Genomic DNA, 20,884 nt, shown 5'->3' with positions numbered 1-20,884 from the left:
CCCATGTGTCAAGCTGTAGATATGGTTCATATCTATGTTTGTCATGGTGGCAATGAACTCTTAGGCAGCCTCTGACCCCTTTCTACCAAGGAAGGCAAATTAAAATCTCCCAACACTTTAAGTCTGAGAAATTCTACTACCCATTGAGAAAATCAATAGGTTTCAACATACCAGGTAGGGATGCTGTTATAGTAGAGCAGTCCCAATCTGTCTCTAGAGCACAATATTAACAAGATATTATGTACAGTTATCTGCAGGACAGGCTCCTAAATGCTGTCAGTATCCTGAATGACAATAGCTATTCCACCTGAAATCCAAATGATCATTGCCTCAGAGAGAAATTCTCTTTCGTTCATTTAGGCTCTGTAATTAAATTTGCAGTGAGAAGGGATCTTGATCAAAAGTTGTTTTGTTACATTAAATATTTGTACAGAAATACGCAATCTACTTTGTTAAGGGTATCAAGAAATAATTAAACATAGGTATAATTTTATCTTCCAGGAAAAGCACTTGATCTTTAAATTTCATTGCCATCATTTTCTACATGACTGAAGAATTTACTTCCGAACAAAGCAAATATTTTAAAATCTGTTTAGCATAAACAGAATATAATTGAGAACTCTTTTCTAGGGTAACTTTACTATTACAGGTATCTACTGTAGGTTGTGTGTAGATTTATGATTGCTGTTTAAAATTGTTCAGTGTTTTGTAAAAGCATATTCATTTATCTTTCCAGGGGCTCCTCCAGAAGCAGAAAGAACTGGAGACATGCCTTATTCCAAGTCTTATGTCTCAAGAAGAAAACTTTATTTTACCACTTTAAGAATTTCATCTATGATGAATAGATGTTTTGCTGTGTTGGCACTTTATACTGTAATTATGAACCAAGTTTGTAAAATATGGACTTTTGTATATTTAGGATAAACTTTCAGTAATGAAGAATTTTATTTCACATGAAAACGGTATGATAATGTGACTTGTTTACACAATATTTGTATACCTAATTTAAATTTTATGTGAGTATTTAGCATGAGAAATAAAATACTTGAATTTTCAATATCCATGGCTACTTGAGTTGCATTTTAATTGACAATGTAAGCAGTGATTTAGATACATCAATCCATGTTTAATAGCTGCTCTTATAAAAATCTTAAATGATTTGAAAGGTATAGCAGTTTTGTGTTTATATGAATAAGCAAGAACATAAAGAACTCCCAGGTTGTGAATAAGAGACTGTATATTGAATAGGTTGTTGGAAAATGGAAATAAAACTTTTTTACTAAAAAAAAAAGAACTCCCAGGTTGTGACTTATATGTATAGAATCATAATGAATGCCAAATAATTGTTTTACATTAATAATACATTTACATAATTTTAAATTAATAATACATTATGTTAAGCCGCTTTATAAAAATTGCATTTTACATGTGTCATACCTTACCTATATTTAAAATGAGTTGTGAAGCATATGATTGATTCTACAAGCAGAAATCACAACTCAAATTTAACTAAAAACATGGAACCTAGTAACATGGTTCCTTTTCAACCTGACAATAAAGTTAATAATTTAAGAAGAATATAACTATGCTATAATGTTCAACCAATTAATAGTTTTTTGCCTGAATAAAAACTGATAACGTGTATTTTATCTTTTACTTTCTGCAAGGAATATTTATTGTAGAAGAACAGAATTCATGACAAATTGCTTTGATTTATTCCTTCTCTTAATCATTAATCCCTAATTAAAATCATGGTTTAGCATGCAATCTGAATCAAACATTAAAATGACACCAGTTACATTTAGAGCAAGTATCACATACATGAAAATCTAACTGCTCAATTCTGCAGTCTTTCAAGATACCCGTCAGATTTCTTCTGAGAGCAGCGTCTTATTTGGAAGAAGAAAAACTAACCTTGCTTTCATCTTACCAGCCTCACACAATCTTTTTTCACAACTCTGGAAAGTCACTAGAAGGGCAGGATTAAACCTCTCACCTTCGATCACCCACCCCCAACAACAAAAACAAACTTCAAAACAATCCCAACATGGAACATGGGATTGAGTACTTCAGATGTAATGGAGTCCACATAATAGACATAACAAGCAGTACCAGAATTGTGAATAAATTCCATTCCCTAAATCTGTCTTTAACTCAAAATTTCTATTTAAGTTGGAATTTGTACTGCCTATTAATGGAGGACAGCATTGTCCTTAAAACTGAGCAACGCTTTCAGGAACAGCTGAAAACAGGCAGTATATTAAAAACATACAGATTCACCACCTTGTTGGCTTGAAGAACACCATTTGCCATTTTTAATCATACGCAGCCTGTTCGTATCCAGGGATTATTCTTAAATTGGACGTTCTTAACTCAGAAATAGCCATTATATTGCCAATGCTTTAGGCAATGGTTTCTAAATTTGATATAAAAATGAATAAAATAATATAAACTCTTGATTCAGAAATTGAGAAACCGTAAGATTTTTCATAAGCTTTTCTTCAAATAGCTTGCAGCTTGCATTCAAAGATTCTATTGGCAGAGAGCCAGTTTGGTCTAGTCAGGTTTGGGCAACAAACCACTCAGTCAGTTCCTGTCACAATCAAATGGATTAGCACTAAATTGATCTAAAATAAAAATGGACCCTCCACTTGCGTGAAAATGCTAGGAAAAACAAATTCTGTAGAACTGGTCTATTATTTTACTTTACAAACCTGCATTTTCAGGTGGAACTATATCCAGATAACTCAAATACTGAAACAAATGCTAAATTACAAATTTAAAAATCAGTCATTTGGACAGAGTTCAAAATTTGAAAACCAAAGTTTTAATACAGACTACTTCATTTTAACTATAGCCAACAGAGAGAAAATATCTGGTGTTCAGAAGCTACTGGTATTTCAGCATGCTTTCACAGCACTATTATATTTATATTCCTTCTTTAAAAACCAGATTTTAACCAGCCCATCTTTGATCACATGCCATCAATGCGGACTCCTAGCATCCACAAATATCTTTCAGCTAATCTTAGTAGATACATAATAAAGAAAAGAGGAGGGGAAACAATGCAAACTTTTCTGCAAAATAATATTAAAGGTATAAACTTAAACAATTATAAGATTAAGGAGTGATAAGAAAAATCAGTAAAAGTACTTAAATATTTCTGATAACAAGTATTTATTTATTTATTTATTTATTTAGAAAATTTATATTTATGGTTCCCCAGGCCTGCTGACAAAATCACATCTTTAGGGCCTTCCAAGAGAGTGTTAGAGTGGGGGACAATCTAATCTCTGGAGGGATGAAATTCCAGAGAGGGAGCCACTATTGAGAAGGCCCTTCTTCTGGGTCCACCATATGTATTTCCTTAGTGGACTGGACCCACAATATTTCTTGCCTCCCCGCTCTTGTGGGTCAGGTAGATGTGACCAGCAAGAGACGGTCCCTCAGATAACTTGGTCCCAACTCACAAAGGGCTTTAAAGTTGACAACCAGCAGTTTGAATTGCACCAGGAAGCATATCTGCAACCAATGTGCACACCGAGGTTTGCACAAAACTATGTGGGCTAATGCATTTTGCACCAACTGGAGCTTCCGGATGCTTTTCAGGGGCAGTCCCATGTATAGTGTTTTGCAATAGTCAAGACTGGAGGGAAATAGGGCATGAGTGATCATGAATAGGGATTGTTGTCCAGGAAAGGGCATAACTGCACAAACTGTAGTTGCACAAAGGACTTTTTGGCCATGACTGCCATCTGTTCTTTGAGCAGAAGTTGCGAATCCAGAACCCCCAGATTACACACAGGGTGTGTTTGGGGCAGTGCCATCCCATCCAAGACCAAAGCTGGCAATTCTCCATGGGCCAACCCCGAACCCAGAGCTACTTGTTCTTGCAGATTCGGTTCAATCCGTTGCTCCCCATCCAGCCCCTAACAACCTCCAAGCACTGCGAAAGGGAGGTCATGCCATCGCTTAACTCACCACGGGCTAAGACATACAGCTGAGTATCATCAGCATATAGATGATATTTCAGTCCATGGTGGTGGATGACCTCACCCAACAGCTTCATATAAATGTTGAACAGGAGCAGAGAAAATACCGAGACCTACGGGACCCTGCAAAGTAGTGGTCAAGGGCTAGATCTCCGACTGAAAGCGGCCACAGAAGACGTGAGCTAGGATAGCATAGAGCCCCTCGCTCCCAATCCCAAAGCCGCTCCAGAAGGATACTGTGGTTGATGGTATTGAAAGCTGCCAAGAGGTCAAGTAGAGTAAGGATGTATGCACTACCCCCATCCTGCTCCCACCAGAGATCATCAAAAAGCATGACCGATGCCATTTCTGTCCCATATCCAGGCTTGAATCCTGACTGGTAGGGGTGTAGATAATCCGTTTCATCCAGAAATCTCTGCAGCTGCTGTGCAACCACCTTCTCAATAACCAATAATAAAAGGGAAGACTGGTCAGAAATTATCCAACAGGGAGGAATCCAGCAATGGCTTAAGAAGGCGGACCACAGGCTCTTTAAAATGCTGAGGCACTCCTGTAGGGAAGCATTAATCACTGCAGAGTCCTGTCAGCTCCTGGGAAGCTTTCACAAGCCATGAGGGACATGGGTCTAAAACACAGGTGCTTGCGCGCATACTCTGGGATCCTATACAATTCCTCAGGAGCAACAGGGTCAAATTGTTCCCAGATAACAGGGCAAGAACCTGCCCCAGGGGCCTCCATTGGACCAGCAATCACTCCAGCATCTAATCAAGTGATTTTGTCTTCCAGAAAATCCGCAAGTTCCTCAGCATGCCCCTTCAGGTGGACCTGTCTCCTCCTTCCCCAGGAGGAGACAGCTCATATTCAGCTCTCAAGAAACTCATTGCCACCAGACTGTGATCTGACCATGAAAGGGGGACCAAAGACAAGTCCAATTCTAGGTCACACGGGCACTGCTCCAACAAGAACACCAAATTGGAATACTGATATTTAACCACTATTCGGGCCCTGGCTAACCTGGGACAGGCCAATGGAAGTCATGGTTTCCACAAAATCCCAGGCTACCTCTGACCCCACCTCCGGGGATGGCAGATTGAAGTCCCCCAGAATTATAAACCTGAGGAACTCCACACTCCACTGCCACCCCTGCAGTTGGGTCCAAGAGCCTGTATAGGAAAGCTGCCATGCAGCAGGGAGGCTGGTACAGCTGTAGCAATCCAACCCGATCCCTTAAGCCCAACCTAAGAAAAAGAGTCTCACAGCCAAGCATTTGTGGAGCCATGCCCAGGGAGGCTGCCAGAGATTCTCTGGTAAAAACAGCCACACACCCTCCCCAGCCAAGGTCTAGGCTGGTGTCATGCCCGATAACCTAGCGGCACATTTCTAAGAGAGGAACACCTCCCTCTGTGCCCAGCCAAGTCTGTTATACAAACCAAATTATAAACTATCATAATATTCATAAGGAAATATGCCCAAGTCAGATCTGAAATTTCTAGTTTAAATGATTGTATACAATTTATAAAGTAACATTGCAGATTTTTAACTGCAAGTCTAGTTACTGATATCAATATATTAGTAGTCATTTACAGCCTAATATTAAACTTGCTTCCTCTAAAGAGATCAAAGTAGCAGCATAATTTCTCCCTTACCGCAAAGTCTTTTAACATATTTATGAGGCTGATGGAGAGTTATACATCCAGCATGAATTGGAACTGGTTTATTTTATTTAAAATGTTTGACCCTCTATTTTAAATACAACTCTTTTGACAGTTCAAAACAATAAAACCCAATAACTAAAAAATTTTAAAACATAAAACCATAAATTCAAAAAACTTTTTAAGGTTTTCTAATTCTAGTCCAATTATCTAATCACTATCACAGAGTTTATCATATTTAAAAGTCATGTTAACGATAAGCTTCTTGCCAATTAGAAGTAGTTAAATCTGTATGAAATGACAAAAATTTTGAACCTATCAGAATTATCCAGAATCATACCGTTTTGTGACTTATAACATGATCAGAGCTTTATCCAATACTTAGAGCCTTCCAAGAGCAGGTTCTAGTATCTTCTTGATATTTCTGGTTATTTTATGACTTTAATCAGTTAAATATTCTCCAGACACGTTCAATCTTATCTTCTGTAAACTAGCCCTTCATTAGAATATGTCAATTTAATACCTTGTTCTTGTTCTTCTAAATGTTTTACAGCTTACATTCCCAAGCTATTCCCAACATATTTTTGTTCTTCTTAAAACGTATTCACTCCATTGTTTGGTTAAAGGCTGCAACTCAGGGCTTTTTGCTTGGATATGTTTTTATTTGCCAAACAAAAGAAAGGTGATTTGGGGAATAGGATAAGTATACTCTTACCAATTTGCCTCCTGCCTTCTCCATCACTGCAACTATTTCATGGTAACCATTTTGTGAGTGAATACAATACACCAAAAAATTGAAATGTTCTCACCATTTAAAACACATGGGAACTCCTGCTTTAAACCAGGGGTCTCCAACCTTGGTCCCTTTAAGACTTGTGGACTTCAACTCCCATAGTCCTTCAGCCAGCAAAGCTGGCTGAGGAACTCTGGGAGTTGAAGTCCACAAGTCTTAAAGGGACCAAGGTTGGAGATCCCTGCTTTAAAGCTTTAAATTATTTATGCTCTCTACATCTATTCCTGCTTTCCAATCAAATATATAGCAAAAATAGCATATTTTATCTCATTTTATTTTCTATTTTACATGACTTTAGGTGCCATTTATGGCAGATCAATCCAAAATTAATTCTTCTATGTTATGCATTAATTGCAGTTCTACATTATAATAGATAATGAAATGCTGTAATTTCTTGACAGATTTTATATGCAGTTAACAGCAAAGCACGGTTCATATTCATGAAGTGTAAGGTATAATAGCAGCATTTTATTGTTATGAAATGTTTTACTTAAAAAAAAATCCAATTCAGGGATACAAGAGTATATTATGACAGTAACGCCATACAGAGCTATTCTTAACTTCCTTAATGTCAACGAAGCCAGTTCATCCACATATACATAGAATTGCAAGTTTTCTATCAGAAATAACCTGATTTTGTATTACGATGCTGATAAAAAAGAGCTCTGATAACTCTGAATACTAATCAGAGTATTACATACTTTTAGTAAATGCAGAACTTGATGGCAAACGTTAACTTGATTGATAATGATAAATATCCATCTTGGCTGCATCTATTTCATGGAAACAGATGACACAACAAAATGCAACTTGCTAATAAGTCCTCTCTGGACAAATTCTTTTATTCATTTCAAAACAAACTGCGTCTACTGTTTTATTCTAACTAAGGTATGTAACCAAAAATCCAGGATATTTGATGAAGTAACTAGAGTTGACTTTAAAGCGATAGAAAGATTTATACAAAACATTCACATATGTACATAACAGCTATTTTAAAGAAAAAGTGGTTTGAATGTCCTTTTATACTTTACATTAAAAATTATCCCTTCCCTCTTTCACATATGGTTCAGGCAAACATTCAAATTACATGTTAGACTTCAAGTTGTTAATTTTAATTACATGTGAACTACAAAATGTAAAACTTAAGAAGTGCCAACAAACAAGTTCATTCAAGTACAATATATGTTAAAAATATATATATTTATTTCAAACTTCAGGTGCTTTATCTGATACAGACCATTCATGATTTAAATAAACATGAAAACATCTGAGATAAGAAACAAGAAATGTTTAGATCAGAGACTAGAAATACTTAATTCACTTTTTTTCTAAAGTCCGCAAGAAATATTTTTTAAAAAAGACATTTCTGCTTTGCTCAATTCTGTTTGGGAAATGGCCTCGAAGAATCACAACTGATATCCCAATTATTGGATGAAGATGAAGACTGGTCCATATCCATATTCTGACTATAAGCAGTCAGAAAGCAATTTCCACTTTCCTGCTTTTGACTGGCAGACATAGGGTACGTTGTTCCCAAAAACGTCTGATGAGTGAGAACGTTAAAATGACTGAATTGATGAGGCACACTTAATTGTCTATTGTACATCTGAAAGCTGAGAGGAATTTGTTCATCTGAATTAGTTCTCTCCCCTTCAGCACAGCAGGTAGTTGAAACAGGAGTAACTGGCTGTATATCTAGCATGTCAATTTTAGAAGTCTCTTCTGTCAGAGAGTAGTGTTGTTCTTCAGAAGACAGCAGTGCATCACTTTGAGAGTTTTGCCTAGAGTCTGTTGCGTGTGGTCCTTTGGTCTCTGTGTGTAAATCTTCCAAATGGGAATCACAGTTTGAGGCATCATTGCAAACTTCTATTTGTGATGCTTCATCCTCTGAATCCAGAGACATGTCCTCCTCATCCTTTTCATCGCTTTCTATAAGAACTACATTAAGAAGAGAAAAATCCTACTCTATTGAAATGGAAAGTTTATCTAAAAATACTATGCACTACTCACACCGTTTTAGGCTTCAGGTCTCAAAGTCGCATATCATTTAAGGCTGGTCTTCTGTCATTTTTGTTCACTTACTCAACACACATATAACCCTCTTGTGAACGTCCGGATATTCCGATGCTAAAAGCTTCTGCGCAATGTGTTCATGCTTACTGTTGGGAAACCCCAACTTCCAGCTCCAAAGGATTTAATGTCAAAACAGCATCTAAAGTTATACAGTAGGTCAGAATTTTGTATGAAAATTACCCATCACAATTACCGACACTCTCACTCACTGCTTGTTCTCTACACTTCAGCTCTGTCCTCTTTACCCTAACCCTTTTAAATTTCATGGAGTTTCTTGAATACCCTATCAGACCAATTTCATATTAAGATGATATACAACACTTCTACTCTCTTTCTTACTTTTACAATGTGTTCTACAGTTTAGAAATATTACATTCTCTACTTATACTGAAGCATATATACACTAGATTCCTCATTTCACGTAATCTAGCTAGCTACAAGTGAGATAAATTGAACTATATTATTACCTGTTTGTTTGTCACAATCAGTGGGAGAAGGCAGGCTTTCTTCAGTAACTGAATTGTGGCAGCCAACTAGACTTTTAAAGTTGTGCATAAAGGAACTGACAGTGGTAACCACTATTCCATTATCAGCATAACTTGCAAAGGTTGACACATTCTTTTCTAAGCAAAGAGGGAAAATGTTCATTATATAATAACATGTGTAGATATATGTAAATATATATACATGAAAATCATAATTATTTTCTACCTGTCAGAAAGACCACATGCCTCTGCTGAATATTCTGATATTGAAGTTTTATGAGACACTCTAATTCTGGAGTAGTTCGTGTTTGAGAATCACAGCTATGATATGCCAGAATCTCAACCATGTGTTTCTTTTGATAAGCACTCAGAAGTGCTAGCAAGTTCATGGCATTTTTATTTGTTCTGTTGGAAGAAAAACAATGTACGATCTGCATTTATATAATATAAGCATTGTAGACAAAATTACCCAAGCTGATTTCTAATTTTCTACAGAAAAAGCAAAAATTAAGACCATAGACATCGTTTAAAACAAATGCAGGTTTTTAAATGAAAGCGTGGTTTTGAAGTATACAAAAAATAACTTATTATTGTTATGTTAAATCTTAACTACCTTAAGGGGTTTTTAAAAAATTAAATAGGAAATAATGTTCTCACAATAACTGGGAAATGGTACGCAAAAAAGAACAAATATAAAGAATGATTGATATAGCTACTACCAGACCAATTTCAAGTTATCTTTTTTTAATACAGTAATTCTTGCATACCTAATACATACCTTACAAGCTCCTTTAATTTTTTCTGTATTTTACAGTGGATTTTCCATTGCCACTTTTCATCTGGAGTACTCAACTCTCCAAGGAACTTCAGAAACTCATTTAGTTTATCTAATTTTGAAAACAGAATGTAAACCCTAGCTTATATTTCTTAAAATAGGAAGTAGATAAATTTATATAAGACATACAGCACAATACTTGACCACAGTTTTTATTAGTACCATGTCACTAGAACAACTCCAGGAGAAAATTACTGACTTCAAGTAAGAATCATGATAGGAGACATGACTTTCATTTGGAAATGTTAATCTCAATTTTTAAAAATCAATTAAATTTATGAGTCTTCCTATTATGTTAAGCTTAGTTGTGAGGTTTACTGTATCAGTAAACTAATTTTACAAATGTTACAAAGAAATTCAACCAAATGAAGTATTAAAAATTATAGCCAAATGATTTTATTAGATGTTTTATGCAAATTAAATTTCCTCTGTAAAAATATTTTATTAAGAATATAGCAATTGTTTAAAAGCCACTCATGTTTATTGAACTGGCAAATTCCAATTTTCTATATTAATATTAATATAGAACCTTCTATATTAAGGTTCAAGTACACAGGAGCATTTTATCGCTTTGTGGAAGATACTAATACTTTTAATAAAGTATTAAAAAAAAAGATTAATAACATCTCATTTGTTTTCTTTTTCCCGTTCCCCTGCATCCATCTTTCATGCTAAATTTTCATAACAGCGTAGTATTACCAATGTTAGCTCTAATACAAAACTGTGATTAATATAAATCAGTATGTGATGGATTGATCTGAACATATGGAGTCTCTAGTAACTGTTATAGTTATTACTGATCTACATTTAAGTACAAGACACTGCAGCTAATCACAGGTAGTCCTTGACTTACAACTATTTCTTTAAGGACTGTTCAAAATTACAACGGCACTGAAAAAGTGACTTATGATCTATCCTCAGAGTTATGACCGTCACACCACTCTCAGTCATAGGACCTCACAATTCAGATGCTTAGAACCGGTTCACATATATGATGGTTGCAGCATCCTATGGTGGTAATTTGCAATCTTTCCAGGAGGTTTCTGACAAGCAAAGTCAATGGGAAGAGAGGGGTTCATTTAATGATTATAGTAAAAGTGGAGTCAGGTCAGGTGATGACTCAATAACCACATCATTTAATGACCAAAATTTTAGTCCCAATTTTGGTTGGTGGTCAAGGACTACCTATAAAGTATAAGTAAATGATGGACCCAAGGAATCATGGACATTTCAACTGAGCAACAATAAAAAATAAAGTGGAAATGTCTGTGGATTGAGGACATTTATTTCTTACTTCTGGACAGCACTTCCACATGAAGTGTTTTACAAAAATTTCGATTGTTGAACAGTATTTTCTCTACTAGTGAAGTAACGTAAGGGTTTTTTGCCCTAAAGAACATAATTTTACAACACTATTTCGTAACAAAATTCTCAAAGGATTATAATTTGTAAGAGTTTGCTTAAGCTTTAGTGACCCTTACCAACACTGACAGATTCCGGGTTAAGAACAGATTCATCAGATACAATGAAGCCACCAGAAACAAATAAATCATTGTAAGTACGATTTTTCACATCATCCAAACTTTCAACACCAGCAAAACTGACACATGGGAGTCTCTTCAAAGATACTAAACATGGTATCTATTTAAAAAAAAAACAAATAGAAAGAATAAGACATTGGTACAATAAAATAAATTAGTTAAAGTTAGACATTTCATTAAGAATAGCAATCTTTATTTACATTGTTATCTTGCATTGATAGTGTATGGCTTACTAGTCTCCTTAGGTTTTTAAGCATACATATAAAATAACAAAGAGTGTATGCATAAAGCAGAAAAAAATTTGATCTCCACATGTGCCATTTACTGTTCCTATCCTCACCCAACCATTTCTGCCCTAGAAAATTACGTTTTGTATTGGGGGCGGGGGGGGGGGGAGAGAAACCAACACTTTCAGTCCATATATAGACCAAATTGTCCAAATTGTCCATTTCAGTTTTGTCACAAATACCCAAAACCAGCTGCTCCTTACTTAGAACATTCAATCATAATATATTTTACACATTATGAAAGCCACTGCAATGTGCTTAAGTGCATTTCATTTACCTTATGAATTAAATGAGCAATATCTTCATTTTGAATAATTACAAGTAATTTATCCAGCTCGGCTCTTCTTCTCAAGAACTGCTCAGGATGGCACTCGGTATTACCTAATTTAGCAAGATACTCCTAAACCAAGTACAGAAAATGTTAAAGTAATACAATTAATATTAAACCTAAAAGGAACAATTACAGAGATAAAACATTCAAAAATAAAACTAAACAAAGTTAGCTACAATACAGTATTTTTTCACTATATTTGAAAAACCTGTTTTAATACACTATTCTCTCTGCACATTATTATTTTAAACTAATTTTTTCAGCCTACTGCACGCCTTGCAGCACGAAGCAGTTCAGGTGTTGTACAAGGACTAGGGAGACCACTTTTATAAATCTTCCTTTATTCATAGAAATTCACTGTGTGACTTTGACCATTACTCACTCTTAGCTCACCCTACCCTCAGAGACTTGCTGCTATGAGAATAAAAAGTCACAGCTTAAGTTCTTGGAGAAAGATGAGATAAAATTCTAACAAATGCCACATTAAAATATGGCACATGCATAGTATATCAACAAAATTTCCCTTCATTATTTAAAACATGCATAGAAAGACAGATTTTCAAACTTCCTATTTGCTTTAAGTAACTACTATATACTATATATATACTTTATAGTATAATATAACATCGCCAAGACACTTCCAATTTTACACGGGAGAAAACCCGAACAACCAAAGACCTACATACAAACACCCGTGAAAACCTCAGAAAACAAATATAATATACTGTGTGTGTGTGTGTGTGTGTGTGTGTGTGTACTTTACTGAAAGGATGGGAATTCTAAAATCTATGTGGCCCATGCTTTTTTGTTTCTTTCTCTTGTGTTATTCTCACCCCAGCAAACTATCAATTTGCAGACTTCCTGTCAATTTTTAAAACATATGGAAAAATAGCTATTATTAGCTATCAGCATGACTTCATTAAAATACTCATGCAAAAACATAAATCTGGCTTATCCATATACAATTCCTACAATTTTCTTAAACAGATGCACATAACTGACATACACTCATGTACAAAGCTTACCTTTATTTCTTTGCAAAGCAAACTTTCTTGTTCTTCGTGAATGTAGAATTTCACTGTATTTTTTCGTACATCTTCAATAATTTTGAAAATGCTGTCAAACACTTCAGGTCTTAATTGGCTAATAAAACCAGCCAGAGCAGGTTGCTTTGCAATATCTGGTTTATCTACAGGCTTTGAGATCTTCTCTGATTTTGGCAAACAATCAACAGGAGATCCTTTTGGCTCAGCTGTTAACTTTCCCTCTATGTTAGCATTCACCGGCTTTTGTTCTTTTTCTTGTTCTTTTTCTATATCCAAAAGCACTGACTGATTCTGCTCATTAATGGATGCATCTCCTTCTACACTGCTACATGGTGGCTCTGAAAGACGTTCTTCAAAATCATTTGAGGAAGACACAGGCTCCTCCAGGGCCAAATTCAATCCACTGCTGGTAACAGAATTATCAGCTGGTCCAGCGCTTCGAGTAAGGGATGCATTCTGGACACCATATGAACATGACGAAGCAACACTGTTGAGTTTTTCACTTAGTCTTTCTACATATTTATGGACAGCAATATCTGATGCTTCTAAACATATGAATTCAGAAAGTTTCATAATCCTTTCCTGGGCTGAAAAGACAGGTTTTGATGTTCCACTGACATACACAATATTCTTTTGCTGCAAAGTTTCCTGAATCTTGTTGGTAAAGATGTTATACTCTTCTAGTATAGCTGTTTCTATTATTCCACTTACTGAATGTTTACTTGACACATAATTATTTGTTTCATATTCACATTGTTCTTCGGATTTCACCTCTTCACCTGTGTGTATTTTATCTTCTCTTCTTTCTTTCGGTAGGTCTGAAAAGGCACAGTATGCAAATTCATAATCAGAACTTCTTGGTCTGTTTATAATGCGGGGATCTTGTTCACAAGCATCCTTTGGTACTGAATAAGCAAACAATTCATCTGGAGACTTCAAGCCTATACAAGAAAAGTTGGTAAATTACCTCTAAAGATATTGAAAATATGCACCGAATAAAGTATACGATCAACATCAATGTATTCTGAGTGTCACTTTAATTGATGAATATTGTAAAAACCATTCATTATTATAAGCATATGTCAATATATTACCCAAAACGTAGATGTTGAGACATAAGCAACAGCATGTTGGCTTGCAAAGTAGTCTCTGGATTACAGGTTTTTCACATAAAATATTGCAGACATGCTTGAAATAAAACTGGGCTTGTTTGTGCTTTTGGCTCACTAGCCAAATCTGCAAAAGTGATCAGTGCTATTGATGCCACTAAATAATATGCATTCAGCACAGATATGTTCAGGAGAGGCAGCAGAGTCAATGCTTTCTCTACTAAAACCACTATATGAAAGCCTTGGGCAGCGCTTTCTCCTCTCCAAGATGGTTGCTGAAGGATAAGAGATTTTTTCCTCTCTTACAATCTGCTGTGTCTGCTGCCAGAGCTGGCTCTTTGGCAGTCTTGCTCCCTGGATTTGACGGAGGCACTTAGGAATGATGAAGACAACTTTTGGACAGCCGTGGACCCACCTACCCAGGACGGGGAAACTTTATACTTATACCAATTTTTATACTAATAGAGAGAAAAGAATTAAAGCACCCAGGTTATCTGCATTTTCTCACCACCATGAGAGGGAGATGAGGAGTTTGTTTTACTTTGGCTATTTTATAGAGAAAGGAAAAAAGAAGGCAACTTTTCAAATTTAATTTGAAAGGTAAGAACAGCTTATGTTGCTTTCTGGTTGAAGTACTGTTTGTTGATTTGCAAAAATGGAAAGACGAAATAGTTCTACTTATTATGTCACATGGAACGTACTGTCAGACCTTCAGAAATAACTCACAACGGAAGCTTCTCCCCAAAAGAGTACTTTGGGGAAAACTGATGATCAACTCTCAGGTGCTGAACTAAAGATTTCAGGATATTGAAATCTGGCCTATCCCAATAGTAGCACTTAATAGTAAAAAACAGTAAGTTTACATGGAAAAATAAAGACTATTAAACTTCATTAAATCTAATATGATATAGTACAAACATACATGCTGCATAAGCATTCAAATGGAATTTTCAGATGTTTTCATCAAGTTAATTTTTGCACATATAAATGTTTTTTTGGTATGTCAACAAATTTTCCTTCAACTTTATGATTATTAACTTAACAGATCATGAGAAGAATCTATTTCAAAACCAAAAGTTCTTATAAAATTTCCAGTGACAAACTTATACATAATGTATTTCCAGCAGCCAGTACAGGTAGTTGTCAGCAAATGGGCCTCAACATGACAAAAGGAGTTCAACAAGTTAGTGCAAAGTGATGTATAAACAGACACAAATATCCAGACGCACACACAGAAAAATTGCAAATTTCACATATATATAAATAATGGCATAATAAATCTGGGCTGCCAGTAACTGATCAGTTAAGGTAAGTTGGATTAATGGTAGATAACTTAAAAGAAAGCGTCATCTTAGAGCAGGGTTGTCAAACTGGATTTCTTCAAGGGCCAGATCTATAATTCTCCAGGGGTGGGGGTGGAGTGGGAGGAGGAGAAGACGGGACGGACAACTCCTACAGCACTTTGCTGGTCCTTTGCTATTTCCAGACCGGTTCTGATGATTTAAGCACCCTGCAGGCCGGATGCAGCCCGCAGGCCTTGAGTTTGACACCCCTGTCCTAGAGTGTGAGTGCTATCAATAAAACAACTCTTAAGCTTGGAATCATTACAGATTAAACATAAATGTTTAATACAGAACGATTCTTATGAACATCTACACTTACAGCATTATGTACAAGTCCAAACAGAATACCGTATCTGAAGAAAGATATTGTAGAGAAGGGGTCCCCAACCTCAGGACTCCAGATCAGTACTGGTCTGTGGTCTGTTGGGAACCGGGCCACGGAAGTTTTGGGCAAGCGCATGAAGATTCATTTGCACACGCACAGGATCTAGCTTGCACGCACAAACACATCCCTTCCCCCCTGCCGCTGCCACCACTGGCACTGCCAGTCCATGGAGCCAAAAAAATTAGGGACCACTGTTGTAGAGCTCAAAAAGGCACTAAGAAAAGCAATAAAAGATCAGATAGATCTGATAATGATAACTCTTACACAAGTAAGACTACAGCATTTCTTAGAGCAGAAGTAAGTAGAAAGGAAGAAATGGCTAAATATGAGGATCAAAATAAAATTTTCTCCCTTCTTCATAAACTTGTAACTTGTGCAAGTAGTTCTCACTTAACATTGGTGACTTAGCCACCATTTCTTAGAGCTACTTATGCACAAACACCAGTGGTGGGTTGCTAGCAGTTCACCACAGTTCGGGTGAACCGGTAGTAGCGGTGGCGGAAGGCCTGGACGTCATAAAATATGCTCTGCACATGCGCAGAAGTGGCGCATGCACGAGCGAACCAGTAGCAAAGGTAAGTGAAGCCCACCACTGACACACACCAATGGTTATATGATCACATTTTGAGCATTTGATAACCAGCTCACATTTACAAATGCTAGCAGCAACTAGAGGTCACATGTCCACAATTTTCAGTATTTTTTGCCTGTTTCCTGAGTTTATTTCTGGTTTCCAGCAAAAAGTGCCCATTGAGTATAATGTATTTGTTTAATGATGGTGGTGTTCATTTAACAATCACCAAAAAAAGTCATAAAATCAGGCAGGGACATGTGGTAACCTTCTTCCAAACATAATTACAGTTTCAATTACAGTTGTAGGTCAAGGAATACCTGTAGTTGATATTTCTAAATGCTGAGAGTTTCAGGACAGATAAAAGGAAGTATTTCTTTATTCAAGCATAATAAAACTGCAATTCAGTCATAGTTGGTGATGGCCACCAATGTAAAGGGGAACTAAATGTATTAATATAGAATCAGAGTATGAATTGGCCACTAATCTTGAAGGATATTTACTATCTCCAGGAGCATTGGTAGCATAACTTAAATATCAGATGCTGGGAAACAAGAGGAAGCAATTGCCTTCTTTTCCTTGCTTGAGAGGCCCTTTAAATACACTGTTTGGCCACTGTGTGACTGACTGACCAAAGAAGCTCTGACCCAATCCGGGGGGAGATTTCTATAGCTTATGGCTGAACTTCAGAAGGGAAATAAACTAAGGTCAATGTGATATGAAATTTGGAAATTCCACAAAATGTTATTGCTAAAAATATAGTTTAAATGAATTATATGTTTATATTATGTCAGCATTATGTATATAATTTAATAAGATCATGAGACTCTAGACTCTTAACAAGATTTGAGACTCTAGAAAAGAGTGCAGAGAAGAACAACAAAGATGATTAAGGAATGGAGGCTAAAACATATAAAGAACAGTTGCTGGAATTGGGTATGTCTAGTTTAATGAAAAGAAGAACTAGGGGTGACATGGTAACAGTGTTCCAGTATCTCAGGGGTTGCCATAAAAAAGAGGGAGTCAATGTATTCTCCAAAGCACATGAAGGCAGGACAAGCAACAATGGGTGGAAACTAATCAAGGAGAGAACCAACTAGAACTAAGGGGAAATTTCCTGACAGTTAGAACAATTAATCAGTGGAACTTGCCTCCAGAAATTATGAATGCTCCAACACTGGAAGTTTTTAAGAGGAGATTAAACAACTATTTGTCTGAAATGGCATAGGATTTCCTGCCAGAGAAGAGGCCTGGGCTAGAAGACCTCTAAGGTCCCAGTTATTCTGTTCTGTTATGAAACTATTTTCTACACATTTATACTTTACGGTTAACATGATCTAATATATAGAAAGCAAACGACTTTCGCAAATTTTCAAAATGTAACAGAATATTCAAAATTTTAATAAAATTAAGGGATCCCTTAAATTATATGCTAGTTTATTAGTACAAGCTCCTAATTATGATAGCATAGTAAGAACCAAATTCTAGTATTGAAGATGAATACAAATGTAAAATATTCAAATACACACCTAAAAAAAAATATCTTATTTCCAAATGCCACAAATATATGAATATTAGTGACAAAATACCTGTTACTTCAACTAAGTAAAAATTGCTTCTTCCCCAAATGCAAACAGGTGAGAAACATCAATATTTTATTTCTTCCCATATTATGACTAAAAACATAGGGGATTTTTGCAAACAGAAATGTTTCCCAAGTGATAATAATGAACTGCCAAGTATTTATTTACCAATGCGATAAGAGCGGTGCAGTGGCTTAGTGATTAAGACACTGGGCTTGCCAACTGGAAAGACCGAGCACCATGCGATGGGGCGAGCTCCAATCCTCGCCCTAACTCCTGATAACCTTGCAGTTCAAAATCAGACAAATGTGAGCAGATAAATAGGTACTACTTTGGTGGGAAGGTAACAGCACTGTGACATCATGCTGGCCACATGACGGGGGAATGTCTTTGGACAGTGCTGGCTCAATGGCCTTGAAACAGAGATAAGCATCACCCCCAATAGTCAGCAATGACTAGTGGAGTAAAGTCTGCAGGGACTCCTTTACCTCAATAAGAAACAGGCCAATCTGCCACCTGGGTTTGCAAGATTACTTCCTTAAGCAGATTTCTAGAAATCTTTCCACATGCAAATATCAGAAGCAACTCTACAAAATTAAACAGGTGAGAGCCTCCCCATTTTTTTCTGGAAAAATAAAAAAACACGAAGTATTTATTTTAGAATAGCACTTAAAATACATTAACGTATCTCTATCAATATGTACTAAAACCCTTTGCAATCCCCACATAACCTCCAAAAACTATGCAATTACAGATACTTTTTTTAGACAGGACCATTGCAACTTCTACGATGAAGAGACATGTCACAAGTGCAAGAATAAGTATGGGTATATTAAGTGAGCTGCATTTCTCAAGTTTCAAACTCCAAATATACTTGCTTCAGTGGATTAATTTCCCCAATTATGTGTAAAACTGGTTGGCTGGTTTTCAGTCTTCCGAAAACTTAATGCTGAGAACAGGCCTCTTTTTCAGCTACCTAGATAGCAATGGGCATATGCAGTAAAGACCATCCTTCTCACCTGTTTGGTTATCTCCAAGCTTTCTCAGATGATCCTCAGGAACTCTTCCTACCCCTCCTGAGGGAGAGCAGCAGTTAGCAAGTTTAGAGTTTCTCAATATATATATAAAGTACATCCTTTCATACTTTTTTGTTTTATAAACCAATTTAAATAATTAGCCATTCGTTCATATCAAAGAATATAAAAGTAATATTATTAATTTCAAGTATCTTTGGATCTCGTGGAATTGCCTTTTCATTCAAGATTTTAATTCCAGAATTGATTATATCTATAAACACTGCAAGAACCAGCAGGCTAGAAATTCCTGTGTTAATCATTTCTGGTGTACTAGAGTTTTGAGCTACCCAACCATGCTACTGCTGCTTCCACACCCATATTACTTCAATAATTTCACATTTTTCATTAAAAAGATAGTTTTCATTTAGTCCATAAAAATAAATATGGAAATTACCACTAAAAGCAAGTAGATCCAGAAATAGCATAATACAATGCAGTTAACTTTTATCTCTTAGTAGCAATATAGTGTTTTAGAAGAAAACTGGGCTTCAAATGAATTAATGTGATGCAGGAATTTTTAAAAAGCCATTCTGTTGAACAAATTGCGTTTTAAAAAGAACCCTTGAGAAATTAGCCTCAGAAGAATTCATATCACCTTTCTTTGTGTAAACTAGCATTATCATGGTTTTCCATAGGTCTCAAAATTTAAAAAAAAAGTTAAAATGAACTGTTAATGAGAGTAATCTCATTTTTTAAACATTTTAGAGTCAAAAGTTTCTATTGGCAATCTGAATTCAATACAGTATTTACAACATTATTGGAGCAGAATTTATCTATAAATGTTCTGCCAAGCTCCCCCATTATCTTAAATAAGTACACAGGTATGTTGTGTAGTGATCACAAAAATCTAGTAACTAAAATCTAGTAACCAAATGCAGTCAATTAAGCTATTAGATTCAAAAATTCTATGAAAAATTGCCCCATCAGTAATAGAAGTATTTGTTCAATTTCATTCTAAAGGAAAATAATTAAAGCATGCTAGTCTTTAACTTGCCACATAATCCAGTTTCTTCTACTATGGAATAGAACAACCACACCCCTAGAGACTAGGTAACTTTTTTCATTTTTTATAAGTTCTATGTCACAAGTTGTATATACATTCATGATGGTTCTTGTTACTTGTAACACCATATTATGTTACAGCTAACCATCTCTATAGCAAGAAAATAAACACTAAAACACAATTCTTAACCTCCAAACTATCTAGACAATTTGTTAAATAAAACATAAAAGCTAGCTATTTATTTAGGAGATTTATATTGCCGCCTATTCGCACACGGCGACTCAAGGCAGCTTACAAGAATATAAAAATATCATATAAAAAACAATAAACTCCCACCCACCCTGGTGACATCATATGAGCCATTTAATGGACTCCATCCCACTCTGCGTTCTCCAGGCCCACTGGCAGAACCAGGTCTTCAGCGCCTTCTGGAAGAGTGTTAGAGTGGGGGCCATTTTAATATCTGGAGGGATGATATTCCAGACAGAGGGAGAAATCACGGAGAAGGCCCTTCTTCTGGTCCCACCAGGTGTATCTCCCTAGGGGATGGGACCCACAACATTCCTTGCCTCCCCGCTGGGTCAGGTAGAGGTGACCGGCAAGAGACGGTCCCTCAGATAACTTGGTCCCAAGTCACAAAGGACTTTAAAGTTGATAACCAGCAACTTGAATTGCACCAGGAAGCATATCTGCAACCAATGCAGTTCCCATAGGAGAGGTGTGATACATGTGCACACCGAGGTCTGCACGAAACTATGTGGGCTGCTGCATTTTGCACC

At 36.1% G+C, this 20,884-nt stretch overlaps 2 protein-coding genes across 8 annotated transcripts in view; one reads left to right on the top strand and one right to left on the bottom strand.

Moving 5' to 3' along the window:
- CCDC66 (coiled-coil domain containing 66) overlaps positions 1 to 5,805 on the top strand; it is a 36,819-nt gene extending 31,014 nt beyond the window's left edge. For both annotated transcript variants that reach the window (XR_009153058.1, XM_058165592.1), the window contains one exon: positions 737 to 5,805. The gene's annotated coding sequence lies outside the window, so the exon portion shown is untranslated. The remainder of the gene's footprint in view (positions 1 to 736) is intronic.
- The window catches only part of TASOR (transcription activation suppressor), a 58,086-nt gene that overhangs the window by 3,561 nt on the left and 33,641 nt on the right, over positions 1 to 20,884 (bottom strand). The window contains exons 17-24 of one of the 6 annotated variants that reach the window (XM_058165584.1): positions 19,046 to 19,102; positions 13,015 to 13,976; positions 11,936 to 12,058; positions 11,312 to 11,471; positions 9,774 to 9,882; positions 9,222 to 9,400; positions 8,978 to 9,133; positions 7,617 to 8,375 (exon numbers count right to left, since the gene is read on the bottom strand). In XM_058165584.1, coding sequence (XP_058021567.1) covers positions 7,813 to 8,375; positions 8,978 to 9,133; positions 9,222 to 9,400; positions 9,774 to 9,882; positions 11,312 to 11,471; positions 11,936 to 12,058; positions 13,015 to 13,976; positions 19,046 to 19,102 — 2,309 coding nt within the window. In that variant the 3' untranslated portion in view covers positions 7,617 to 7,812. Of the gene's footprint in view, positions 1 to 7,616; positions 8,650 to 8,977; positions 9,134 to 9,221; positions 9,401 to 9,773; positions 9,883 to 11,311; positions 11,472 to 11,935; positions 12,059 to 13,014; positions 13,977 to 19,045; positions 19,103 to 20,884 lie in introns of those variants that run through there. The other 5 variants (XM_058165586.1, XM_058165588.1, XM_058165589.1 and 2 more) reach the window with 5 other exon arrangements.

The sequence above is a fragment of the Ahaetulla prasina genome, chromosome 2, assembly GCF_028640845.1.
Source record: "Ahaetulla prasina isolate Xishuangbanna chromosome 2, ASM2864084v1, whole genome shotgun sequence".
In the NCBI taxonomy this organism is placed as follows: Eukaryota; Metazoa; Chordata; class Lepidosauria; order Squamata; family Colubridae; genus Ahaetulla; species Ahaetulla prasina.
This window is presented reverse-complemented; position numbering and strand designations above follow the sequence as displayed.